Consider the following 25,789-nt stretch of genomic DNA (forward strand, 5'->3'; position numbering starts at 1 on the left):
GTAAAGTAATTTCTTTATCTTTGTGTGAACCCTTCGGGGGTTTCCGAAAGGGAAAACCGTATGTAAGCTATATTGCGAAATGAAGTAGTTTAGTTTTTCCCTCGGTCTTTTTAGCATGTTTATACGGGTGCGTGCTTATGCTAGGGATCCTATAGGAGAAACATCTGCGTGTAGTTCTCTGTTAGGCCGTGTGTATGGCGTTGAAATGAGAACTTTGTAACCGTAGAGAAGTGTTCCTTTCAGGTGGAACTGCCTGGGAAGACGATAAGAAATCACCCATATAAACCTGACTAAAGACGCTTAGGAAAATAACTTAGCTACTCCTGAAGCAATATAGTAAATACGGTGAGTACTGAGTAGGATTATTACATCACTCGTTGGCCTCACCAGCCTTAAAAAATCCAATATTAAAATATTTAATTTACATATATATATATATAGAAAGAGAGAGAGACACAACACTGGGCCGAAGATCCATATATGCCGGGAAGAGAAGGCTCGGGAAAACCAGTAATGGGCCCTGATCAACCTATCTGCCGATAAGGGCCTCTAGTATACCAGAAAACCACACAATTATGGACCGGGCCTAAGAGCACGCGCATACCGTACAGAAAAACAAACAGATTTTCTCAGCAGATCATGTTGGCAAGGCAAATCGTGACAATGGCGCAGGTTTTTAGCTTCAGCATTAAGCTAGGTCACCTCGTTTCACAACAATCCCAACAAACTAAGGTCGGTTAGCATATTGGTTTCCCTCCATATATACTGCACACAATTCACCTCAAAACCGGTTGCGCGAAGAAGACACCTCGTCGTCATCGATTGATCGATAGATCTAACCTAGCCCATACCAACCTCGCCTCCTATGGCGGCAATGCTAACCAAAAGCATCGCCGTCTTGGCGTTGCTGCTCTGCGCCTCCACCGTCGCCGAATCAAGTAAGTAACACACGCATTAAACCTTTCAGAAGTTTGTTTCCTGGCTATGGAAAACTAATCTAGTTCGATCGTCGTTGCCACAACCTTTTCAAGTAATCAATTGCTCGTTTTGTGCACTGCTGCAACATCTCTACAGTCTTTACCAAACTTAACTTTTTGCTTTCTGATGCAGTTAAGTGGACGATGTTTCCCGTCCCATGGGGTCGCGGCGCCATGGCGGCGTCGAAGTTCCAGGAGGCATCTTCACCCGCGACAGCTCCGTCGAAGCCGCCCGTGGAGGCCCCAAAAAGTCGTGGTGTCCAGCCGTTGATGCCGACGCCTGCCATGGCGCCCGTGCCGCCAGCCACCACACCGTCATACAGCGCGCCCATGCCGACGCCCGCCATGGCGACCGTGCCGCCCACCGCCTCTCCTTCATCATCCAACGCGCCTACGCCGACGCCCACCTTATCGTCTGGTCAGCCAGCGCCAGCGCCGGCGCCTGTGAACACGGTGCCCGTGTCGGCGCCAGTGCAGGCCCAATCTGGGAGCCCCTTGGCAGCGCCCGTGCAGGCCCCCTCTGGGAGCCCCGTGGCAGTGCCAGTGCAGGCGCCCTCTGGTAGCCCCTTGGCGGCGCCCGTGCAGGCGCCCTCTGGTGTCCTCGGCCTCGGGTCGGCGCCTGTGCAGGCACCTTCTGGTGGCCCCGGGGCGGCGCCGATGCCGGCTTCGTCTCCGATGCTGTCTCCGGCTGCAGCGCCGGCTCTTGGTCCAGCGATGGCAGCTCCTGCGCCTGGACCGAGCACGCGTGGTCTTTCTGCTTCGGGGCCGAGCGCGCCTGGTCTTTCTGCGTCGGGGCCGAGCATTGAGGCTCCTGCGCCGGGGCCGATCCGCCCGATCGTGCTGGCTCTTTCTCCGGCAACGGCAGCTCCTGCGCCGATGCCCGCGCTTCCACTGCCGCTCCCTGTTACGCCTCCTGGTACGTCTCGTTTTTTTCTTTACGAGTTCTTTTTTGTGGTTCTTCTTTGTTAGCTTTGTCGCACGATCTGCGTAGCCGGCCCGTCAGATCGATCGCTTTGGACGGTTGGGCTTAATCGCGGATTTCAAGGGCCCGTTTGTTTATCTCGGGCCGAAGCTGTTGGCCCCTGACCGGCCCATTAAGAATGCTCTTTCCTAGCTGTAAAAAAAATGTTCTTTTCGTTCTGTATTATTTTTATCAGGAAAAATAAATAAATCTACACTAAACATTTAGAATTAATCACAATTGCACTTCTTTGTTAACGTCATGATCGTTGTGCAGCTCCCACTGCGCAACCCCCTGCGTTGACACCAGCCATACCTGGTGCGTCATGCTCTGAAGTTTAACGTAAACAAAAGGAGCGCAGATCTACATACACATTTTCTGAATAATGAAAATTGTGTTTCTGTACTGGAAGGATGTGCTATCTACAGATTCGATCTTCAACCTGCTTTACGTAAGAGCGTGCAACACTAACAAACTGTGCTCAATATTTTGTGTGCAGCTCCAGTGCTTCCTTCAGCGCCAAGTCCAGCGCCGGTTGCCGCCCTCGGCTCTCTGTCTCCGTCTCCGTCACCGGCACCAACGACGCCGATCACGCGGGATTCTACGACGACTGTCTCGGGCGCCAATCTGGCTGCTCCCATGGGAGCAATGGCGATTGCCGCAGCGCTTGCCGTTGCACTGTTTTAGGCTGTTCTGTTTTGCCCTTGGTTAGCTTAAGTAGGTGGTTCAGTTAGTAGTACTTGGGGCTAGTGATATACGTACTAAAGTAGTTGTCATTACCCACTTCACAAATTTTTACATCGTGCAAATTTTTGGTTGTACGTACTATTCTGTTACGTGCATTCGATCCGACTCGACAGAGAGGAAAATTAAAGTTTTCGTTCTCAGATGATTTGTTACATTATAATCACTGCTTTAAGTTTTACGGTTGCATCTTCCGTGTCCCGTGACGTAAGCAACTCGTGGCGGTGGTGTAAGCTCCGTGTGTTCACAAAAGAGCTGAGGTACGTTTTGGTTACACAAATTTTCTTCAGGGGTGCCCTTTGTATTCGCGCCGTGTTTTTGGTCCCCTCCACGGCTCGAAAAGTCTCCGGAGTCCACTAGCTACTCCCCCGTGCCATCGTGCGGGCGCGCGGTTTCTTTTCTCCCGTGCCACTGCCCCATTATCAATCTCCCGCCGACCGACCCCTGCATGCTTATGATGGTTTATGATATGATGGTATACTTGACAATTAGCGATTAGGCGCTCGGAATGGATCTTCAGTGCAGAACAATTGTGGGATTGGAATGATCGATCGCCTTTTTGACTCACCCCCACAACCGCGAAGCACTTCATCATTTCGGGCACAGCGCCGCCCCGATCAGAGTTTTTTTATCGCCAGCTCGATTGCCACCTGCATTGCACTGCTCTCTAGTGGCTGCGGCTACAACGGCAGTGCACCGATGAACCTGCCCGGGCTGATGATTTCTCAACCATTGGGCAAACGTTCATAGGTGTCACTGAAAGAGAATTGCCATACGAGGCCAGTTCTTCTTTTTCGTTTTTTGACTAGTAAAGCTAGGATGAGCAGTGAGTTCCTTTCCTGTCCCTTGTCCCTTGTCAGGGAGAGCATCGTGTGAACACAAGTCGCCAACCAAGGTCTCCACTAGCGTCGTGTAGTGCATGACGTGGTGGCAATCCAATAATCCATCACGGCATAAAACCCTCCCAGCTCGTATCATCCTCACACCACCATTCCACGGACCAAATCACAAGTTCTCAGACCAGCACTGTTCATCTCTAGCAGTAACCAGAGCAAGAATGGCAACGGAGGCAAGGTCAACCACGGCCATGGCATGGCCATCGCTGCTGCTAATAATCCTCTCAGCGCTAGCCACGGTAATAACGCACGTCGATGGCGCAACCGGCGGCGTGGCTGCGCCGGCGCCGGCCGTGGACTGCACGGACGCGCTGCTGAGCCTGGCGGGGTGCCTGAGCTACGTGCAGGAAGGGAGCACGGTGGCGACGCCGGACGCATCGTGCTGCTCGGGGCTCAAGGACGTGGTGAAGAAGGAGGTGGCCTGCCTCTGCCAGGCCTTCCAGGGCAGCCAGGACTACGGCGTCACGCTCAACATGACCAAGGCGCTGCAGCTCCCCGACGCCTGCAAGGTCAAGACGCCTCCCTTCAGCAAGTGCCACCGTAAGTTTGTTCTGTTTTATCCCAAGTCTCTGATCGATCATGTATCAGTTATGATTTGCTTACCTGATGGGATTCTAATGATCTCGCTCTTGCGCTAAATGCAGTTTCCGTTCCGGGTGTGACTGGTGGGTCTCCAGGTACAAGTCTTTATGTTTTCTTGTGAAATTAACCCGTAGAAAATTTGAGCAACCGAACACAAAGCTAGTTTTTTTCAGTAAAAACTCGGCAACTTTTTTGTACTGACGTTGTTCCGTTGTTTCAAAGCTCCTGCTCCATCGTCCGGGGCTCCGTTCTTCGGGGAATCGCCGTCGTCGTCCACACCTTCTGCGGCATCACCAGCAGGAACAGGAAGCGACGCCACAGCTCGAGCTCCGTCCCCATCGTCCTCCGCTCCAGCCACTTTCCAGTCTTCAGCAGAGGTCTTCCTAGCCGCGGCAACTGTTGCTGCGACTCTGCTCATGCCGTAAGATGGTCGCACTCTCGCCGTTCCTGACACGGCCGAGAAATCATTGATGGCTTGATGCTGCCTGTACCGAGATGTATCTTGCTTGAGAGTTACCATTCGTTTCATAAACGTTTAAACGGGTTTCGTTGATGAACACATAATTGCCATGCACAATCATCTCTCGTCGGTTGTATGTTGCAGCTGGTTCATATCATTTTTACCGTCGAAAATGCTTAACTGGCTACGACCAGAAACACAGTGGTAAGTGCCAGCTCATTCGGAGCAGCGCAAAGAACATGGCTCGCAATTTTAGCGCTGCCATGGCCGTGAGAGATGAAAATACAACTTATCCAGGGTTATATTTCAGATTTCCGAACAATAGATACAACAACCGTTACATCATCCAGCTTGCCCCCGGAGTAACCAAGGTACCCGGCTGCAAGTGCCGCGTCTGAGAACGGGCTACTCCCCCATGCAGACTTGCCCACTTCCTTTGCTCTAGCAGCCAGTAATTCGGCAATCTCCTGCGGAAGTTATGACAGATGGAACATGTCAGGATAATTCTTGGCTGACAATTTTCTGAGAGGTGATAAAAAGTTAGGTTCTGACCGTAGGCTTGAGGTCGGTTTCTAGAGATTTTGAAACAACGTCTGCTATCTCTTGCTCGTAGACGTTGTCGAACACACCATCTGTCGCTGCTACAATGACATCACCTTCTTGTAGATCAATAGAATAATTCTGAGAATAAAGAGAGAAAAAAATCATGTGTTAAATCTGATAAAGCTCAAAGAGATCAATAACAGAAAAATGGGGCCAGCAAGTGCTGTCACACCTGTACAAGTCTTAAAGGATCAACATCCTTTTCAATTTGCAAGGGGAAATTGAAACCATAAGTCATCGGCTTTGTTTGTTCATGTACTTGTCCATTTCTTATCACCAGTAATCCCGAATCTCCGATATTTGATACATGAAGGACCTATCATATAAATGGAGTCGATAAGCAAAACATACAATTAACCAAGAAATAAGAAAGAAATGCGCCCTAAATCTTTGCAGAACAACATACCTGCCCATCAAAGTGAGCAACCAGAACAGTTGAAGAGCCAGGGGACTGTGCTTCATCTGCAGCCATAGCAAGAACTTCCTCTGTTCTCATCTCTGGTGCCCCTTGACTATCCATAACATATTTCTTGCAACTATCCATTAGCTCTCTCGCATACAGCCCCGCATTGATTCCTGGGGACAAAAGGCCACATCTACAACTAAGTGATCACATTCTCCAGAATAACAGAGCACATGAAAAATAAAATTCAAGTTTGGTGCAAAAATTGAAGCTAAATAACGCAAATAAATTAGTTCTGAACATTTCAAAATTATGGTAAATTCTGGTAAACAGCACTTTACAAGACTGAGAACAATTAAAGAATCAAGGTATGAATGACAAATTCGTACACACAGGAGTTCAAAGAATCCACGAGATTACACAACAAAACTCTAGCTGAGAAGATATGGTACCTTCAAATGACCACTGACCAACTCCATCCGCTACACCAAACCAACCATTGCAAGCTATAAAATAAGCATCTTCACCACCTGTCAGCACCTGTTTTTAACAGATATCATTGTAAGCGATTCTACAAAAATGATTTACCACAGGCAAACAGATCAAATACACAAGGAACGTAAATACCCCCTCCATGTGTAGTATGTCACATAAATGAAACCAGTAGATGCAGCTACAACTGTGTAGATGTTTTAAAGAGAACTAGAGCTGTTGTTTCTTGTAGGCAGTCTAAGAACTATAGATGGAATATAACAAACTGGAATAAGGAGCAAAATAGTAAGCCATACATAAGAGGAAACAAATTAATCAAGTAACGTTTCTTTAAGATAAAGGAGAAGCTTTATTGCCTACTGCCCCGTGCATCAAAGTGGTACACACAGCCGTTTGGAATAATGTTGTACTCAACTTAAGCTTAAATTATGATAAGAAAGGAGCTATGTAGCTGCAATGTTTTTGTTCTTTACATTTGACTGTTTGACATGCCTTCAACGACATTGTGCAGTACGTTGCGAGCAGAATCAACAATACAGACATCTAACTGGACTATTCGGATATAATAAGTTTAGTCTGATGTACATTTTCTAACTGGACTATTCAGATACAGACATATATAGGAAATTACATTACCAACAAAATACTGAAAAGAGCAACCATTACCTTTGAAGGATGAGGTAACATGGCTGCACCTGAAGCCAATACATGTGTTGATACAGCTACTGAAACCATCCTGCATATGAATTAAGCATGCCAAAACATGAATAAATCATCTGTTCAAGCTTCATATGTTGCAAAGGAAAAGGAGAAAATAGTGAGGAATGCCCAACTTTAACAGCGTATAGGTTAAAAACACCCCAAACCTTACTTGAATAACCCTATGCATGTGTGGAAACAGATTAAGATATCAGCCAACCTTAAAGCTATAAGGCAAAACAATACCTATCAGAGCTCTTCACCTCTGAAATGTTGCTTTCCCTGGTCACCTCACAGATAGGCTGTTCCTGCAAATGGGAAAACGGAAGTACATATAAATACATCATCCCCTAAGCAGAAGAAATCCGCACTATATCAAACATATATATTCACATAACGGCATAAGCTAGCTTAATATACAAGGCTATGTTTTAAAGTTTTTGAGGAATTTAATGCTAATTTGCCACTATAAACAAGGGGTGCATCGTATCCAAGGACATAACTCCTTGAATTAGTATAAGAGAGTTCCTTGAGTACAAGCGTGGTCTTTTATAGGATATATGACCATATCAAAAGAGCATAACCAAATACTCGAAGTCACTAGAAAGTGATAACATAAGAGAACAGTAATAATAAATAAAAGCACATCCTCATTAAAAAAGGGAGCATTGCTCCCCTGAGAATAACTGCCTAATGTTCCACAGAATGCATTTTTGCACCATGGAGTTGGTATGACACTCCAAAAAGTTAAATCAAATGAACTAATTTAGAGAAATTACAAGGCAGAGTAACAAATATTGCAGCATCAATTTACGGACGCTAAGCATAGAAACGTCGACGAGTACCTAGCTCAGAAGTTTGCACGAAAGACATACCATGGGTGGGACGTGGACTCCATATCCCGCGTCCTGTTCCTCTATACTAGAGCTGCTGGACTCAGTCTCCACGTCAGTATCAGAGTCCTGCGTGGTTGAGCCGTCTGAACCTTCAGAGTCATCCAAACTCGTCTCCATCCTGTCCACTCCTTCCTGAACCCGCGCGGTGGAGCTATCTGAAGCCTCAAACTCTCTGTTTACCTCTTCATCACACAAAGCGCCACCCATCTCTGTGTCCGCCTCCACACCGCCGCCGCCAACACGCAACTCCGATTCCCCCTGCATAAGGCCATGTCGGCCATCGAAATCACCTTTCACCTCAACTCCGAGCTCAGAATTCGCATGCCCGTCAGAGGACCCCGCAGCCACAAGCATCCCTTGCACGCCCGTTGGCTTTTCCTGTGCCTCTCGTTGTCGTCCTCGGGAATCACTCGCCTCCGCCAGGGATCCTTCCGCAAGGCAAGAACCACGAATTTCTCCAGTAGTTTCCGAATTTGGACTGGTATCTGATGGGGACACCGCAACCAGTGAAGAGATATTGTTGATTGCGCCAGCTTCATCAGAACCCGAGCTCCCGCAATCCGACTTCTGCTCATGGAGCCGCGCCACCGGAGCTTCTAATCTGACATCCAAAACACCCGGCTCAGCCGATTCGAGCTCGGCGGCACCCTCGGAACACAAAACCGCAGCCTTGTCGGCGTCAACGACAGCTGAACCTTCCGACGCCCCGCCACTCACAGACCGGTCCTCTGGAACCTCCGCCGCATCGGCGCCTCCAGTCACCTCCTTATCACCATCTACATGAATCAAACTTCAAATATCAAATCGAAGAACAGAACAAAATATAGCATCAATCAGCAGTAAACCGTGCGCCGTCCAAAGAGGATCATGCTTTACCTGTGGGGGAGCAGAGCTCACGGACCGCGCGAGGGGGAGGCGGAGTAGGTGCGCGCGCTGGGGCGACGACTTCCCGGGGTCGGGAGCCGAGGACGCCGACGGCGGCAGGGGCCTCGGCCATGGCTTCACGCAGCAGGATTCCGAAGTGGGAAGCTGGCCAGAAACAAAAGACGGACGGATTTGGCTTTGGGGAAATCAGCAGCAGCGAGCTAGCAAGAAACCAAAGCGAAGCGGCGTTTGGGAGCGTCGGTGAGAGAGATTGATGAGCCGAGAGGGAGGAAAGGAAGCTTAATGGGGAGGGAGCAAGGCTTGCGCCTGAGGATTCGAGGTGGTGTCTCCTGGGGCGGGGGCGCGGGAGGCGCTGCTCGGCGGCCGGACGGCGTCGTTTTCTAGGGAGCTTGTTCTCGGCTCTGGTGGTGGGGTGGAGTGGGGTTTTCCGTGCATATTTCAGCTTAATTTTCTCCGTCGTTGTCCTGCTTGTCGCTTTACGACAAAGGGCCTCCCGGAAGTTTGTATTTGGCCGGCAGGGGCGACCTGTGCGTGTGCTGCTGCGCAAGTGCAAGCGGCTTTGCTCGTCGCTGGTTTTCTTCTCTTTGCCGGGATTTCAAGCTGAGATTGTAAAGTAGTTGTGCCGTTTTAAAGCTCCAGCGGTAGCGTTCCGTGCGTAGTAATAGATGGCTGCAGCTTCTTTTTCCAGTCTCACCGTCGGGTTGCTAAACGTGGAGTGTTTAACATGTAGGGTAAACGTTTAGTGTTTAACATGTACGGAGTAGTAGGGAAATATTTGCGTTCGGTCGATTATGTGTCGGCACATGCTGACATGCGATGATGCGAGTACATTGTCTTGTTTTTGTTCTTCTCCCTTCGGAGAACCGTTAGTTTGGGTCAGCGAGCAAAACAAGGTTTGTAAGCACACACGAAAATGTGAAATTTGATGTCACTGTCTATGTTTAACGTGGTGCGTTTTGTATCGAACTAGCGTCATGTACGTGGAATACACGTTTCACATATTTCATATCTGCATGTGTTTGACAGGGAACAGAGAGAACATTATGAAAATTAATTTGAAACATTTGTTATGATGCGTGGTACTAATTGTTTCGTGAAAGCTGAGAGGCTTGTAGATTTAAGAGAGAAATAATTAGCGTGAAAGTGATTACAGGACACAGAGTTCCAACTTTATTTTTTTCATCCACTCCATCAATTATTTTTTATGGCAATTTTGACTGCCTAACTCATGCTTTTCATACTGTTGCATGTATTATTGAGTATCTATAGCTTATTTGGGAAATGGTGTCCACATGAATAATTTTGGTCATGTCTGACTCATAAAAGCACAAGAAATTAGGAGCGCTGGTTAACAGAATTGAAGTGTTAATGGTACTCCCTCCCTTCTAAAATATAAGATGTATTTTGTTTCTTTTTTTACTGAGTCATTGACCAACAATTAGTCTATTAATATTATTCTGTGAAATAAAATTGACATCATTGCATTTCCTTCGGATTGAAAACTACTACTTGTTTAATTTGTATCACATGAGTCAAATGTTGATCAACTACTTGATCGAAGCCTCGGTCGAAAGAAATGAAATATTCCCTATATTTTAATATGGACGGAATATAGTACAAAATCATTCGTAGCACTTATCTGTGGCGTACTTTGAATGGTCAATACAACATTCTGAAAAAATAAATCTAAATCAATAGTATATGTGATACAAATTACAACCACAAGCAAGTTTGCATACAAATCTTATGAATGATGTCGATTTTATCTTATACTAGCGGATTAGTTGTTGGTCAAAGAACGTTTAACCAACGATCATTCCCTCCACGTATGTCTAGACAGAGGAAGAATTATTTTTCCTCGGTCTGAAATTGCTTAACTATTATTGTAATAAAAAAATGGAACAAGTCTCTTTTTGGGGGAATTATTTTTTGGACAAGGCCGTTCAGTTAGTCTTCTTTCCTCAACACTCCTTTTTGCCAAGGTGTTCTATTCGTCGTCACATGAAACATGTTTCGAATTATGGACCCGCAAACACAAAGCTTTAAACAAAAATCTCTAGCATGCAACAAACAAAATGTGACCGAAGGTGATTCAGTTGAAAGAAAGCACAATGTTTCATAAGGACAAGTTTATTTTTTCTTTGAGAATTCTTTTGTACTGTTAAAAAGGGAAAAAAATGTAACCGTAGAATCATAAGTGCAAAACACCACCACGTAATTAAGATCGAACAGCCCCCAAGCCAAAATGCGAAGCTTGACACGGCAAAACTGCAATGACGGGCGCCCATACCATCGTTCGTGGACTAGTCGTCGCTCGCTGCGGTCTACGGATAATTTTATGGATACACAAAATCGGCACGATGGGCCTGGCCCGCCACGTGGGATCCACGCAGCTTCACATGCAGCCAACCGCTACGCTGCACGTGTCCCCACCTCGCTACCAACGTGTCGTCTCTATCCACAGTATCCACAGCCAACAGAAGCGTGGGACCCATCTGACAGGGAGCAAAACCGCGTGGTGTAACTCGCTGAGGCCACCAGGCGACCTACCCAGCAAAGCAGGTACGGGGTTCCGATCGAACTCGTCAGTCGTCGGAGCTTATCTATATTCTCCGGATAAGCTCTTTGATTACGGGGCCACGGAAGACGATTAGTGCCACTGCTACTACAATATTCTCCTCTGATTATCCTTTGATTAATCAATCAACTAACCATTAATTCTATTCGCAAAAGAGAAAACTAAGCACTAATTCTTGCAGTCGTGGGCAAGGATCGCTCGATGCGATCTGCCTTAAACTATTATTGCCGGGAGATATAGGCCGGAGAACAGCATGCTGTGTGCGCACGTTCTCGGCCGGCTTGATGGATAAGTTGCAGGCTTGCCATGATTGGCTTCTGTTCCCTTTTCTTTTTCGAATGCTGATTCAGAATCCCGTCGCTTATACGATTTGGAGTATGATTTGAGACAGATTTGGGATTTTGTGGCGTGAGGACGTGAGACGATGATCACAGAATTGCGGTAGGTCGCGTGTATATCTCGCCGGGGGCAAGTGCCAAGTGGAGACGCGAGACTGCTTAACGGATCAGAATTCAGATAGAATTGTGGAACGGAAGAATAGGGTTTTAATACGTAGGGCGAGAATTCTTATCATGGTCGACAAGAGGGTCACAGTTCACAAGATAGCTAGAACTGCTAAAGATTTTCTTCGTTCAAAGCAAGTTGCACTTCGGTTTCCAAGTAGTTGGACTCGCGAGAACAACAAACTATCTGCCTAGAAAGGAACAGCAAACTGGGTACGGTGCAACCCACGGAACCTGCACTAGTAAACTAAACATCAGCTCGTGAGATGATTAGTGTAGATGCGAGGTTTCCGTCATCATGAAATCAATCAAATTGATGAACTCGATGAGAGCGGCAGTGCACTGCACAGATCAAAAGGTTTTGGTGGCAAGATTTTCGTGGTACAGAGTAGGATGTGGGATAGGATCCCCCAACTGATTTCACTGTTCGATGATCTTGCTCAGCTCGCTGGTAGCATGTTCAGATTTTTTTTTAGATAATAGGCGAGGCGAGAGCACGTGAGGACTACCTCGATCACTGCATTGGCTTTGCACATAGCCATCGATTAGCTTACTTGGATGCGGAGTGAACCTGATTCTGCAGCATGAGGCTCCAAATGCATGTTCGCCACTGCATCATATATTTGTGATTGTTCCTCTCATGTAAAGTGAAAATGAAACACTACTGCTCCACTATAAAATTCTATGTCCACTGACGCGGTGATGCCTGAGCGCGAATAGGATTAATTCAGTGTTTGTCACCACTTGCATAGAATATTTTTCTTCTCGTGGAAAATATACACCGGTTGATCGCCCGTCCATGTGATGCTATGTAATTTACTATATGGGACTAAAAGTAGATGGATGTTTCTTTCTTGACTAACTTGGATCTAGGATTGAAATTTATGCCATGTTGCTTTGTTCTGGAGAGCTTTGTTTGTTGTGAAACATTTACTACGGGAACCAAAGAACTGCATGTGCAGCTGCTTTGTCCTGTCTGCAAGTTACAGGATATTGATTTCCCAGGTGAAAGTGGGAAGTTAAATTCCTAACATGTTTTCTCTGATATATTTTTTAAGAAACTCTCTGATAAATGTTTTTACTGACACTCCTGAATTCACACCACTCGTTTGATGCTGCTCTTTCTATGAATCTGGCCATCGTTTAGGAAAAAGGAAAACATATATAATCAGCACAATCTTGACTGAAGAGCAAAAACGAAATTCTGAATGCCAATTGTTGTGCTAAAGGTGATGTGGAAAGACAACTAACTGAAAGTTTTCTTACAAGAGGTAATCTTGAAGGCTTGAATATCGAAGGTTCATCTGTATCTCTGTTTGTCGGTGGAGAACAACAGGTAGTGCATTCTCAGAGTGTTCTTTTTCCATCACACTGAATAACGCTGCACTGTTACAGGCTTTAAAGGCAGAGAAGGTGTTAACTGTTTTTTTTTTCTTTGACAAATCAGAGTACTGTTTTTGTTTCCCTTTATACGATCCCCTGATAACTTCAGATTTGTCGTTCTGTTTATTTCTGTCTGCACTAATAACACTCACTAAGTACAGTCAGAACTATTTAATCAGATACGCCAAGCATGTTGTCCACTGGAGTACCCATCATTAGCCGCATCCAAATCCAACCTGCATTATTGGGTAAGGTATAAGTAACAAATATAATGCCCATTAAAATTTAGGTGGGTGTAACACCCACTTACTTATTTTACTAATGCCTTGTGAGGCACAGCTTTTAGGTCAGGCCTCAACAGGGTATGGTTGTTCGCCGATTTGGCCCAACTAGGCACATGTGTGTATGCACACATCAGAATACTTGCTGGTTGTCTCGTCTGCGTGACAAATTGGCATCTTTCCCACAGAAGAGAATTCGGCATCCAACCAGAGCTAAAAATGGGAAGAGCTAAGCGGACCAACTACTCATCAAACAAGCATACCACTTTTTGAATACGGAGAATTAAGCTTAGGGCGTGTGCTTGACATTTGGACTCCTTGATACCGGGTGAGTAGGCTTTGGTTTTGGACGAGTTTTTGCCGCAGATTTTTGTTCTTCTCTTACTTCGGTATGTTATATTGTTACTTTCTCTTGATTAATGAATCGAGACAAATTTCTTAATTATCGAATGAAGGCAAAAAAAACTTGCCTTTGTTTTGAAGAAAAATCAAGCATGCCCCTGTTGTAATCACCTGTCGGTAGAATATCCAACCGGAGTACATCGATCCTTCCTAATGTTGTCGGGGCGTTATTAGGAAGGGGCACGGCAAAGGCTTCAGGCTAATTTGTCTTGCGAGCTTTGATGGCATCAAAGACGTCACGTCGCCATCGGGGGCACAAATTGGATTTGGGGCTACGGCGTCTCTTCGCTGGTTTTATATATGCAGGCCAGTAGGTTGCTAGCCCATCGGAGCCCAGTTGGCGTCTAACGGGCCTCCCGCTCTACACAGGCCCAGGTAAGCTCTTGCAAAAGAGACCCCGGAGAGCGACGAATTACTAACTCACTGCCCACTCTCTCACAGGGTCACTGCCTCCTCGCAGCCAGGGACGAGGCGATTCCTCCCACCAAGTTCGCCCCCAATTCGCATCATCGCCTCCTACCCTCCACTAACCCTAGCGACAGACAGCTGCGCTCCCGATCGCCTGGCTTCCCGCCGGAGCGCTAGATCCGCAGGTGCTTGGCCCCGCGCTGGTGGTGAGCTTTCCGGATCGGAGCGAAGATGACGGAGTCGTTGGTGCGCAACAAGCCGGGGATGGCGAGCGTCAAGGACATGCCGCTGCTGCAGGACGGGCCGCCGCCTGGCGGGTTCGCGCCCGTGCGCTACGCGCGCCGCATCCCCAGCAAGGGCCCCAGCGCCATCGCCCTCTTCCTCACCACCTTCGGCGCCTTCTCCTGGGGCATGTACCAGGTTGGACAGGGGAACAAGGTCCGCCGGTAAGTGCGTGCCCTGCACGTCGATCTGTCTGTTTTACTCGCATGTCTTGCTAGTACGCGTGCTTGCCTTAAATATTGTACTCATTACCTTGCATTAGTTGAAATAAATTGTTGCAGTTTTTCATCTGAAATTGTTCTAGGTAATTAGATATAATGAGTTAGAGAACTTCCATTAGCAGGAGTGATGATTGCTCAGATGTAAATGGATGCGTCACCAAATTTTTAGCTGAGCCAACCGAAGTCAGTTTGGTGGTTCATAAATACTCCCTCCGATCCATATTTGGGCAAACTTGAGACAAGAATTTAGGATCGGAGGGAGTAACTATTAACAATGGGTTCTAATGAAATTGTACAAACCATTTGTACCGTTGGGTTTTATGTAAATGAAAACAGCACTTCTTGGTGCACATCATATGTGTATATTATTAGCAGAGTAACGGTAAATATTTTAGCATCGCTCAGGTATTGGCATAATGCATGAGAATCAGAAACCTAGCCTGAGTCATGCACATTGTGTTGAGGAACCTTAGCTACGCAGCACCGATACTTCCCAGGACCTGCATATCCGTATAGGATACTGTGTGTGATACATGTATGTGTTGATAGATATCAGAAGAGTATCGGTTTATAAAGAAATAACAGCAAATGATTTTAGTTCCCGATAAATTTTGGATACCTACCTGATACATGGAGGATACAGCCCAGCCCTGGATAAGTGCATACTTATCCCGATCTCCCTGCTGTGCCCCTGCCGATCTCGACGTAGGTCCCAACCCCCTCTGCCCCTACCTCTCTCCTGACCAGGGTGGTGGCTCCCTAGTGTGCCACCAGCCACAGCAGACGGTCACAAGCCAACGGTGAACTCCTCCAGCCCCCTCCCCCCCTCCCCCCCCCCCCCCCTCCCCCTCTCTCTCCCAGGCTCTAGCAGGACATCAAGGTTCCATGTGCTCTGTCCCCTATCCTCTAACATATTGATGGAATTCATCCGTGTAAGAAGGTGAGTGTTGATGTTTTTAATCAGCTTAGAAATGAATAGCAAGGGCTAAAGAGGCATTAGCAAAATCAAAGACAAAAAATGTGTCGGAGGTGCTACTTCATGCTTAGGGAAAGAGCATGTTGCTACGTAGACATACAATTTAACCAGCCGGCATATCTCTCTCACCACTGCCATCCAACCCCGTCTCATGCTTTCATTTGACTCGCTGCCATCTCCTTGTTGATCCCACGCCGCCCCCTCAGCAATGGCTGTCCTTGCGGCCAGCGGTGTTGATGTGCTGCTCCCACACACCAGCAGTCATCCTGCTTGCTTTCCGTTCTAAGCAAGGGGGGCACTGGTTCTTTGGCTCTACCTCGTACTTCACCGTTGTCGCCAGAGAAAACGTCTCCTGGAACAGGAATCGCAGAGGGAGATCCTACCGCTCCATCCTTCTCCCTGAGATCCCTTTGTTGAAGATGTGTTGCAGCCGCATGATGTGAGCACATGCACATCACAGGGCATCTCTATGCAAACTGAGGTCACAGCAACCCGCCTCCTATCTCCTTGTTGCTCACTTGCTCTAGCTCCTGGTGTTGAGAGTTTGAAGGTGTGCTGAGGTCCTGGTTTTGAGAGTTTGAGGGTGCTTTCTGGACAGTTTTGGAGTTCAAGGTTGACAAATGGACCCGGTGTCAGGGAATAATTCAAGTTTGAAAGTTCTTATTTCTTTCGGTTGGTATCTCCGTACTTTGAGTTGCTTATTCTCAAGTTTACTCATGGTCACTAGGACTAGTTAAGACAATAGGTTTGTGATCATTGCAACAATTTGTTATAATCATCCAGTGCTGCTGCGTACCATGCTTTTCTGCTATGCATCTTTGTTCTGTATTTGCCGTTAATATGTGATCTTTGTAACCTCATGCTTTAGTACAGTACTTTTATATGTTTTCTCCATTTTATACTGAAATCACCTGGGATCGTTGTCTTCTGATCATGCTTTATTGCTTATTTGTTATTGTCACATCCATTGTTTATTATATTTATCTCTCTTTCTTGAATGCTAATTGTTTAATGTGGTTGCCCGTCCATGTTATGTTTGTCTTTTAGCTTCATGTGTGGGTTTCTGATTGTGTAGTGCACTGAAGGAAGAGAAAATTGCTGCCCGTAGTGCTATTCTGCCAATGCTCCAAGCTGAAGAGGATGAAAGGTACAACTCAATACTGTAAATATTTGGCTTTTACCCGTATAATCTGCATACTACATGTGGCGTTTGATACTCCTGTAGATTTGTGAAAGAGTGGAAGAAGTATCTTGAAGAGGAAGCGAGGATCATGAAAAATGTTCCTGGGTGGAAAGTTGGTGAGAGTGTGTATAATTCTGGGAAATGGATGCCTCCGGCAACCGGCGAGCTGCGTCCTGAGGTTTGGTAATGCCCAAGATTTTTTCTTCAGCCTATCGAAGATGGCATCATGTCTTGAGGGCATGAATAAGGCTTTTAGACCTGGATACCCCAACATTTGTTATGAGAAACCCACTCTTGAGCACTTGTCATGTATTTCTTGTGTTGATGACGAAATTTGGCTGGCTAATAATTTGACATACCAAGCCGACTTTGGTCTTTATATGAACCATCTTTTTTTTTATTAATGTAACTTGTCTTTGTACGGCTATTTTGCCCAGTTATTTTCCTTTCATGGTATATCCCTTCATTTTTGTGAAAAAAGTTGTTCCATTTATCTGAAAAAGGTATCCAAGAGATGTCTGCCTGGAAAAGTGGTATGTAAAAGATTTACTAATACTAGATTTTAGGGTCACCAATGAAGCACAGTTTACTTGGTAGGCACGGGGAGAAATCGTTACCGTGATGTATTTGCACATTGAATCGTTACCTTCGATGTCTCGGGGATGGCAGGAGAACCGAGGAACCGAAGGAGCTGATTCCAACTGGAGCAAGCGTAGGCTCGATACATCAGCAGGTAGTACTGTGCAAGAATCAGCATGCTCGCGACGGGCGCTGTGCAATGATCGACATGCCCGAGCCCTCACAGCCCCACTACTGGCACTACACTCTGCTATACCGCGCCGTTGACCCGACGCCACGTTATGAATCCCAAGTCAGAAGCCTCAGCACACAGGCGCATAGCCAGCCAGCCATTTTGCAGATGTTTCTGCTTAACCCCCGTCGCCCGTGAGCCCAACATTTGCTGCATTGGCAGATGGCACTGTCAAACACCCGGAACTTTATTACAGAAGCACGAGATGCCGAGATCCAAAGACAGATGGCGGATGTGTTCCCGGAGACCTTGGCTGGGACGCTGGGTCGCCTCCATAACCGTGAAAACCAGCATTACCAAGGGTGGAGATACAGGGAGAGAGATAACGGAAGGCTTCCCCTTGTCTTTGGCCGGGAAACGGTGCAGAGCTGCAGACATGCAGTTAATACTGCAGCTCGCTTTATTATGGATCTGGTGTTCGTGGCTTGTCGCGCCTCTGCGGAGTACTCCGCTACAGTACTATTAGAGCCTGCCATTCATTCTGGCCTGGTTTCTTCTTCTGGCCCGTGTGGCCTGCGTCAGCCATCTCCCTGCACCGTTTCAACAGTCTATATGTAAGTGTAGCATGAGATGGTCGAAGTAGATAAGACGTCCATGGGCTCCCTGCGCAGATTAAAGACTTAAAGTAGCCTTTCTTCTGTTAGCCGGGGGTTCTGATTTTAGCTCCGTACAGCGTGATCGCTTCATTTCTTGCATTACAGTAATGAACTTTACTCACAGCATTAGTACTACTTCAAGATGTCACCCGCATGTTATGGGCACGGGTATTGGCTTCCCATACCTGTACCCGTCGTTCATAACCTGACCCGTTACCGGGTAATAACTTATGCCCATACCCGTACCCGCCAGGGTAAACGGGTATCATGGATAAAAATACCCGTATAGTTTTTTGATCGCATGGTTATAAATAGCACTATATTTGACATAAACGACAACGCATTTGCTAACAACAACAACAACAATTTCTCATACGACAGCAACATATGGCGCACAAAAAACAGCAGTATATCAGCTAAAAAACAGCAGCATTTGAAGCATATGACACATATAGTGAGAGAAGAGATCGACAGAAACGGGAAGCATAGGAAGTTAGGGTTTTCGTGGCTAGGGGCCGGCAGGCCGAGGCGGGCATGTGGCCCATCAATTTACTGCGTCTAGCAAGGCCCAACTAAGGATTCACTAAAAAAAAAACAAGGCTACTAAGTATACATAGACTATAAAGAACCCACTTATCAACTCATCTTACACGGGTACATGGGTACACGGGTATGGGTACTAATTCCCCATACCCATACCTGTCGTACCCGCCGGGTACAACTTTTTCTCCATGTACGTGCCCACGGGTAAAAATTTTGCCCATACCCGTACCCTAATGGGTATTTACCTGCGGGTAAACGGGTAATAGGTATCCATTGCCATCTGGAGTACTATTGGTGGGCACTGGCTTGCTACTTGCACGGTGGCAGAGTCCAAAGGCTTCATTCCTCCTTTCAAAAAAAAAAGAAGCTTCATTCCAAGAGATGCTTCCGCGCGCGCCGGAGCAATACAGGTCCTGATGCTTCAGAAAATCAGCTGTGTATCGTCATTTCGTGGTTAAACTCCAACTACTGTCTTTTCTACATCAGAAGTTGGTGGGAGTGGGATGCATGCAAGAGTGTAGGTACACCGGCATGCATGGATGGAACGAGTAATCTCACTATTGTTTATGAAAAACATTTTAGACACTTCGCAATGCAGAGAGGATGCTAATTTCGTGAGTTCAGCCTTCAGAAGGACATGTGGATGTGGGCACCATGTCATAATCAAGGTACCTAAAAAAGCGCATCACCAGGTCCAGAAAATGGTAATGTGATTAATGTGGATGCACTGTTCCCTATCCATTTTATTCTCAATAGACTAGGCAAAGGCATTACTGCTCTTGGCTCTGTATCAGAAACAAGAGCTGCACCTACATATACAAGGCAATCTGCTCATACTCTTCCTAGCTGTTCCTTCTCTCGTGCACTGTGGACGTGCACGTCGCTAGTATTATTGGACATCGGTGTACTTTACTCCACATTCATTTCCTTATCCTTGCGTGACCTCGACCATGTTCAGGTCCAGCCCCCGCCTATGCTGCTATATATGCACCCCTGCGTCATGATCGAGATCCGCCAGCCTTCGCTTCTGCAGTGCAACTGTGCCCTTTTTGCTTACTGAATTCTGCATTGCATAATCCATGGAAAGCTGTGCGATTCATCGACTCAATTATGTAGCAATATGCATCTACGGAGAAGCTTAAAGAGAGGTATGCAAGCATTTTCGGCTTGCACATCGCAAAGCAGGTTGTTTCTTCAATACACACCTGTCATAATGTTCATCGATGTCAGTCCTGCACGCACGCACGCAGGCATCGATGAAGGGCAACGAAATAAATTGGTGCCTGCCTGTGTGGCTGTATCTTGAGAAAGACGAAGACACCAGAACGCCTAGTACGTAAAAGTGGTACTACTACTACACGATGTAGACTTCAACATGCTCGATGAAGTTTTAATTCTGCACTGCTACGACTTTGTTGTCGTGCGCTGCCTGTGCATGCATGCCGCCATGTACTATTTGGTCTTGACGGCACACAGGACTGATCATGCTCTCATTAGTGAATATCTGCATGAATGCACGCAGGGCGGTCTCCAACAACTCTAATAATTCTCGATCTATTTTCTTTCATGGACACTAAGCTGCAATGGAACCGCACCGTGATCCCAATCGGCATAAGCTCGATCGACGATCGATCCATCCCTCTAGTACAAGTGTACAACCATGCACACAAAGTAACAAAAAGTTGATCAAGGGAAAGAGTGGGTCAGATTTTAATGCATGCAAACACCAAGACCAGAGTTATGGACGGGGGCGCTTGGATTCTACTAATTCCCTCCGGCCCCCGGACTTAGCATGCCAGAGATTTATCCGATCGCTCGTCCAATAATTTCTTCGCGCCGATCTCGTGCATGTGCATTGGATCCACCAAAACTAAAGCGGCCAGGACCGATCCGTCAGTGGAAAGAAAGGGAAAACTCAAAAGAAACAACCGGCCAAAGCACCCCATCAAATCAGATCGAACGACGGAACGAGGCACTGCGCGCGCCCGCCGGCTAGTTTCCAAAAGCTGCAATCCGGGTCCCTCTCATGGCAAGGCATCTTTCATAATCCTTCCGCGGCATCGCAAACAAATTTTAAGGCCATCGACGACCGCTTGACCCAAACCCGTCGGCCAAACCACAGCAGAAGAAGCTCGACCCGGGCCCGGGCCACAGCTAGTGCTAATAGAGTAGCCACTGCTCGATCTCCTCGGCAGTTGAGTGCACTTATTGTGCGACAGAAGCGGTGCATGCTTGCTTGATGACGCTCACTGCAGCGCGCTGCCGAGAAAAAATAAATAGGAGTACAGTACTTTCTCTCTCTGTACAAGTGTGCTGTACCGCTGTTGCTGCCGCTGAATATAGAGTTGATCGAGTATTTTTGCTTTCTGACAGCTGGAGTCGGATGGATCGAGTAAATAGAGCCGAAGGTAGCCGGTAGGTAAAAACCGGCGTGGCAATGGGCCGGGGTAAATAAAAAGCTGCCGCGAGGTACACGGGTGGGTGGTGGGCTGCTCCTGTCTTGAACACGAACCGCAAAGCCCGCGACGTGACATACATAGCAGTGAGCCAGCGACGCGCTGTGTGCGCAGTACGTTGAAGGAGAGACGACCGAGAAGAGCGGAGGAGGAGGAGGAGGAGGATGGGCGCTTGGTACTAGGATGTTCCATTCCCGTTCCACACGCTTCGATCATGGCAGCATGATGACGACGATCTCCTCCCTCTTTTCCTACCCCCTCTAGTAAAACCTGTGGGGGCCAAACCGCTCTACCTGTACCACCAGGCAGCTAGCAGGCAAGAGTGCATGCACTCCGCTGTAGTGATATAAAGCTGCTGACTTCTTGCGCGCAGCAGCTGCGGCCGGCCGGAGTACATTACATTACAAAGCCGGCTAGTTGTGTCGCTTCCTACTTAGTTTGTGATCAGAGCGCGCGCGAGGGAGCGAAGAGAGAGCCTTGCCCGGCCTCGGAGGAAGTTAATGGAGGCGATGGCAGGAGGAGAAGGGAGGAAGCTGCAGGTTGGCAGGGTGCTGGAGGCGGCCAGCCCGGAGAGAGGCCGGCCGGCGTCGGCGGTGACGACGGCGAGGTCGGCGCCGGCGAGGCCGATGCGGCGGGTGCAGATCATCTACTACCTCTGCAGGAACGGCCAGCTCGAGCACCCGCACTTCATGGAGCTGGCGCAGCACCCTCACCAGCCCCTTCGCCTCAAAGGTACAACTTCTACTTGCTTACACACATCCTATATGCATTTCAAGTGTTTCAGAAACTTATTTGCCATTGTGTATGGATGCATCTGAATGCATGCGCGGTCTTTTGTTTCAAACAAGTGTAATGTGCTAGAGCTAGTCACCGATTGCTGCTGTGCCATTGTTTCTTCTCCTTTTGCATGGTGTGAAGATGTGATGGACAGGCTCACGTTGCTGAGGGGCAAAGGCATGCCGGCTCTCTTCTCATGGTCCTGCAAGAGGTAGGTGCTGCTTGGACTTTGGTTGGTCTCGTTCACATCGTTCACACTGCTCTCTTCCCGGGTAAATTAATTACTTCTAGGACAGTGCTGCAACTTACACATGGTTTTTGCATTGTTTTGTGTTTTTTTCTGTACATATATGAAAGGAACTACAAGAATGGTTACGTGTGGAACGACCTCTCGGAGAGCGATGTGATCTACCCGTCGGACGGCGTGGAGTACGTCCTCAAGGGCTCTGAGATCTTCCCCGGCTGTTCTTCCGGTAATGACCATTATCAGTTCGTTTATTTATCACCCTGCACGGCCTTCTCTTGGTGACGTTGTTTCTTGTCTACCTCTTGTCACCTTACTACTCCTATGGCTTGCATGATGCATGTCAAGCAAGGACTCATTTTTTTCCTCCAGAAAAACAAGATGTCTTGTCGATTGATGAAAACGAGCTCCTTTACTGCTTTCTCTCTCTTCTCATTGTCAACTCGTTTTCAAATCAATGGTCCAAGGGAGGCTGGTACTACTAAAACAAAGTACGGCTTTCTTACAACCTGCACGTTCCCTTCCTGCACCCGCATTGGAAGTCGCGAAGACTTTATTAGCCCACAGCTCAGCGCTGCTACAACTCCATTTTTCTCTCCCTGATGTTAAATGCACGCTGAGTCGCTGACACCAGAAGTCTATCATGCATGCTTGCATTGCATGCGTCATTTTTTTCTTCTGAAATCTGAATTTACATTTAGTGCAGCAGTCAAAAGAAAAACTGAGCAAGTACAACAGTACTAGCTGTTTAACTGACGAACTGTTTTTTTCTTCTGAAACCAGCGTTGGTCGAATTTCGTTTTTTTTCCCGAGAAAACGCAAAAGATTCATGTCTCGAATTTCGTCTCCTTTTCCCCCTGGTCTTAAATGCATGACACCGGAAGTCTATCATGAATACTTGGATGCATCATACAGTATTTTCTGAAATCTGAATTTATTTTCGAGCTGAACAAGTACTAGCTGTTTAACTGATGAACTTTTTTTTTTTCTGAAAACCAGTGGATCGATTACAGCACCTCCGGCTAACCGACAGGTCTCCGGCGAAGACGCTCGCTCTCCCGCACAGCCACAAGCAGTACGTGGAAAGATACCGGGATGACGCCGTAGAATACCCCGAGGACGACGAGCCGGCGGGGTACCAGCCGTACCACCGACGAGCCGCCGGCGCCGCAGCTCGGCTCGCCCGGCCCGACACCAAGCCGGGCGGCGTCTCGGCGCGCACGACCAACCGTTGCCACCCCGTGGAGCTGCCCGTGGAGGAGACCTCGCCGCCGTCCTCGACCTCGTCGGACAAGCCGCCGGCAGCGGCTCCTGCTAGGCAGCAGGCGAGCCTCTGCGAGGAGCCAAACCGGACCGGCTCGATGCTGCTGCAGCTCATCGCGTGCGGCTCGGCGACCGCGGGCTCGGCGGCCAAGTGCGGCCGGGCCGAGCCGAGGCGGAGCTGCGGCCTCGTGAGCCGGCTCTCGTCCCGCGCCGGCGCGGACGATGACGAGGAGGAGGAAGAGGAGGACGCCGGCGGCGAGCTGAGCCGGCGGTTCGGCCACATGCGTGTGGAGGAGAAGGAGTACTTCAGCGGCAGCATTGTCGAGAGTGGCGGCAGGGGCACCCCTCTGCCTGCCTCGTCGCTCAAACGCTCCAACTCGTACAACGAAGAGAGGTAATTAGCTGATCCAAAGCATATCTCCTTCGTTTATCCGGCAGGGATCTTCGTGTTTGAAGTACCACTTCTGTAGTTGCAGGGCTTCATATTTCTGCTGGATGAAATTGTCGATTGCACATGGGCTGTCTTAATCCCGGTTTGTCATGTCATGTCTAGGAATATGTGTCCCTGATTATAATTAGGTCATGTCATGTAGACGTAATAAGCCCACGAAGTTTGGTCTTTGGTCACGGTAGGACACACAGGCACAGGTCGAGGTCAGAAAGTGAGCTTGCATGTCCTTATGTCCTGAAAAATAATGAAAACGAAAGGAAACATTGCATGCATGTCGTCGTTTATACGAAGCTAGCCAAAGGCCAAAGCCAAACGTTGCATGATCCAGTGTACATGTTCATGTTCCTAGTTCTACCATATCGGCGCGCAGCGCAAGCAGCCAAGCATTATTGCCGGGGAAGTACCGAATGTGTAGCAGTGTACCAGTACAGTACCATTCTACCATGTGCCACGGATTCCCGTTGGGCTTTGGCTGCAATGTGCAGTGTGTTCTGTCACTGTGCATTATGCACGGGACTCCGGGAGCTCTCCTCGATTGCTAAGCTGGATCGAGTTGCTGTATGTACATACGGGCCTACTAAGCTACATAGAGGAATTCACTGTGTGTGTCCTGCACATATTCGAGTGAGCAGTGCAGAATATTGCATCGTTGACATACGCTTAATTTGATCGATGGTGACTAATATTGTTTGGCTTGATCTCTCCAGGGGCTCGAGGATTGGCGGTGGAGCGATTGGCGAGGAAACAATGGATGAGCGCATGGGAGGGGAGGATGCGATCAGGGGAAGGTGCATTCCGGGCAGGAAGAGGCAGGCGCCACAGCAACATAAATAGGCGCCTTGTTTGTCCAGATACTCATTAATCTGTACGAATCGACGTCTGGTTCTGCTAGCTGGTACTAGTAGTGTTTAGCATCGATCTTTGTATGTTTGTTATGGTCGTCATGGGGCCTAGTATCTAGAGCTTAGCAGTAGTTCGATGTTGGATTCATTTCGTTCAGCAGGCTTAGCACTTGATTTTGGACCATAGCTAGCTGTTACTACTACGGATAGTTAGTTAGGACTCTATGGACATGGACTGGTACTCTAGCCGCTCTCGTTCATTGATCGATCCTGCCCAACGTGTATGTTCTTTTTTCTTCTGACGCCGAGGTTATGCGCGGGCTCACCTGCTTTTAACCGGTTCGGGCGTGGACAGAACAGCGCGTATGTTTTTTCCTCTGACGCTGCGGTCATGGCTCACCTACTTTCCGGTTCGAGCGTGGGCACCGGGCAGAACAAGCTACGCATTCCACTGCCACGGACCACGGTAGCAGGCTAAGCTTAGATCTACTGTGGCGTGCTTCGATGCGCCGTGCTGCGAACATGCACGGTTTGCTCTCCCCTCAGCGGGGGAGCCCGGCGAGAAAATTGTACATTTCACCGTCGTTGCGCGAAACACTATTTTTTCGAATTTTTTGCAGATTTCATCACATATTGGTCTAATTACTTGCAGATAGGTCCTAATAACGTGTTAAACGAGCTAACCACGTTTCCGACCTATGGGCCCCGCATGTTAGTGCTAACGTGTACCGAGCCCTTTGTCACGGTGGACCGGGTCGGTTTGGAGCCAACTGGTTAAAAAGAAATCACGTCTGATTAGATTCCAAAATATGTTAAATTGGATCCGGTCGGGTCTGTCTCCACCGAATCGGGCATGATTTCATTTTAATCAGTTGGCTCAAACCCGACCCGGTCCACTGTGGTAAGGGGCTCGGTCCACATTGGCACTGACATGCAGGGCCAACAGGTCAAAACATGGTTAGCTCGTCTAACACACTATTAAGACCTATCT

General features: G+C 47.8%; 5 protein-coding genes across 6 annotated transcripts; 4 read left to right on the forward strand and 1 right to left on the reverse strand.

Moving 5' to 3' along the window:
* The first annotated feature begins 799 nt into the window (after positions 1-799).
* Positions 800-2,828, forward strand: LOC112269796 (skin secretory protein xP2-like). 2 transcript variants are annotated; one of them, XM_024456969.1, is made up of 4 exons: positions 800-938; positions 1,111-1,893; positions 2,215-2,256; positions 2,438-2,828. In XM_024456969.1, the coding sequence occupies exons 1-4, from the start codon at positions 866-868 to the stop codon at positions 2,623-2,625; spliced, it is 1,086 nt and encodes a 361-aa protein (XP_024312737.1). In that variant the 5' UTR covers positions 800-865; the 3' UTR covers positions 2,626-2,828. The 2 variants fall into 2 exon arrangements, with proteins under 2 accessions (XP_024312737.1, XP_024312738.1); XM_024456970.1 differs by lacking the exon at positions 2,215-2,256.
* A 564-nt stretch (positions 2,829-3,392) lies between these two features.
* On the forward strand, positions 3,393-4,724 carry LOC100842687 (non-specific lipid-transfer protein-like protein At5g64080). Its single transcript, XM_003558560.4, has 3 exons — positions 3,393-4,118; positions 4,223-4,255; positions 4,383-4,724. The coding sequence occupies exons 1-3, from the start codon at positions 3,602-3,604 to the stop codon at positions 4,583-4,585; spliced, it is 753 nt and encodes a 250-aa protein (XP_003558608.3). The 5' UTR covers positions 3,393-3,601; the 3' UTR covers positions 4,586-4,724.
* An 81-nt stretch (positions 4,725-4,805) lies between these two features.
* LOC100842992 (probable protein phosphatase 2C BIPP2C1) lies at positions 4,806-9,110 on the reverse strand. Its single transcript, XM_003558561.4, has 9 exons — positions 8,590-9,110; positions 7,693-8,489; positions 7,064-7,125; positions 6,785-6,854; positions 6,079-6,166; positions 5,630-5,799; positions 5,396-5,539; positions 5,173-5,301; positions 4,806-5,087 (listed from the first exon to the last, which is right to left on the reverse strand). Exons 1-9 carry the CDS (start codon positions 8,708-8,710, stop codon positions 4,920-4,922), a joined length of 1,749 nt encoding a protein of 582 aa, XP_003558609.1. The 5' UTR covers positions 8,711-9,110; the 3' UTR covers positions 4,806-4,919.
* Positions 9,111-14,156: 5,046 nt separating this feature from the next.
* LOC100843297 (NADH dehydrogenase [ubiquinone] 1 alpha subcomplex subunit 13-B) lies at positions 14,157-17,281 on the forward strand. The gene is made up of 3 exons (XM_003558562.3): positions 14,157-14,599; positions 16,708-16,779; positions 16,858-17,281. The coding sequence occupies exons 1-3, from the start codon at positions 14,385-14,387 to the stop codon at positions 17,000-17,002; spliced, it is 432 nt and encodes a 143-aa protein (XP_003558610.1). The 5' UTR covers positions 14,157-14,384; the 3' UTR covers positions 17,003-17,281.
* Positions 17,282-21,324: 4,043 nt separating this feature from the next.
* On the forward strand, positions 21,325-25,097 carry LOC100843599 (protein UPSTREAM OF FLC). Its single transcript, XM_003558563.4, has 5 exons — positions 21,325-21,953; positions 22,140-22,209; positions 22,356-22,471; positions 23,242-23,899; positions 24,664-25,097. Exons 1-5 carry the CDS (start codon positions 21,722-21,724, stop codon positions 24,788-24,790), a joined length of 1,203 nt encoding a protein of 400 aa, XP_003558611.1. The 5' UTR covers positions 21,325-21,721; the 3' UTR covers positions 24,791-25,097.
* Positions 25,098-25,789: the final 692 nt, after the last annotated feature.

The sequence above is a fragment of the Brachypodium distachyon genome, chromosome 1, assembly GCF_000005505.3.
Source record: "Brachypodium distachyon strain Bd21 chromosome 1, Brachypodium_distachyon_v3.0, whole genome shotgun sequence".
NCBI lineage: Eukaryota > Viridiplantae > Streptophyta > Magnoliopsida > Poales > Poaceae > Brachypodium > Brachypodium distachyon.

What these genes read in the sequence shown, in the direction of transcription:
- LOC112269796 (XM_024456969.1), top strand. Translation starts at nt 866, where the DNA reads ATGGCGGCAATGCTAACCAAAAGCATCGCCGTCTTGGCGTTGCTGCTC. An exon ending in CTCCACCGTCGCCGAATCAA is followed by an intron (nt 939 to 1,110) that starts GTAAGTAACACA and finishes TTTCTGATGCAG; the next exon opens with TTAAGTGGACGATGTTTCCC. An exon ending in GCTCCCTGTTACGCCTCCTG is followed by an intron (nt 1,894 to 2,214) that starts GTACGTCTCGTT and finishes ATCGTTGTGCAG; the next exon opens with CTCCCACTGCGCAACCCCCT.
- LOC100842687 (XM_003558560.4), top strand. Translation starts at nt 3,602, where the DNA reads ATGACGTGGTGGCAATCCAATAATCCATCACGGCATAAAACCCTCCCA. An exon ending in TCCCTTCAGCAAGTGCCACC is followed by an intron (nt 4,119 to 4,222) that starts GTAAGTTTGTTC and finishes CGCTAAATGCAG; the next exon opens with TTTCCGTTCCGGGTGTGACT. An exon ending in TGTGACTGGTGGGTCTCCAG is followed by an intron (nt 4,256 to 4,382) that starts GTACAAGTCTTT and finishes GTTGTTTCAAAG; the next exon opens with CTCCTGCTCCATCGTCCGGG.
- LOC100842992 (XM_003558561.4), bottom strand. Translation starts at nt 8,710, where the DNA reads ATGGCCGAGGCCCCTGCCGCCGTCGGCGTCCTCGGCTCCCGACCCCGG. An exon ending in GAGGTGAAGAGCTCTGATAG is followed by an intron (nt 6,855 to 7,063) that starts GTATTGTTTTGC and finishes ATTCATATGCAG; the next exon opens with GATGGTTTCAGTAGCTGTAT. An exon ending in AAACCGACCTCAAGCCTACG is followed by an intron (nt 5,088 to 5,172) that starts GTCAGAACCTAA and finishes TAACTTCCGCAG; the next exon opens with GAGATTGCCGAATTACTGGC.
- LOC100843297 (XM_003558562.3), top strand. Translation starts at nt 14,385, where the DNA reads ATGACGGAGTCGTTGGTGCGCAACAAGCCGGGGATGGCGAGCGTCAAG. An exon ending in CAGGGGAACAAGGTCCGCCG is followed by an intron (nt 14,600 to 16,707) that starts GTAAGTGCGTGC and finishes CTGATTGTGTAG; the next exon opens with TGCACTGAAGGAAGAGAAAA. An exon ending in CAAGCTGAAGAGGATGAAAG is followed by an intron (nt 16,780 to 16,857) that starts GTACAACTCAAT and finishes ATACTCCTGTAG; the next exon opens with ATTTGTGAAAGAGTGGAAGA.
- LOC100843599 (XM_003558563.4), top strand. Translation starts at nt 21,722, where the DNA reads ATGGAGGCGATGGCAGGAGGAGAAGGGAGGAAGCTGCAGGTTGGCAGG. An exon ending in CTTCCCCGGCTGTTCTTCCG is followed by an intron (nt 22,472 to 23,241) that starts GTAATGACCATT and finishes TCTGAAAACCAG; the next exon opens with TGGATCGATTACAGCACCTC. An exon ending in AACTCGTACAACGAAGAGAG is followed by an intron (nt 23,900 to 24,663) that starts GTAATTAGCTGA and finishes TGATCTCTCCAG; the next exon opens with GGGCTCGAGGATTGGCGGTG.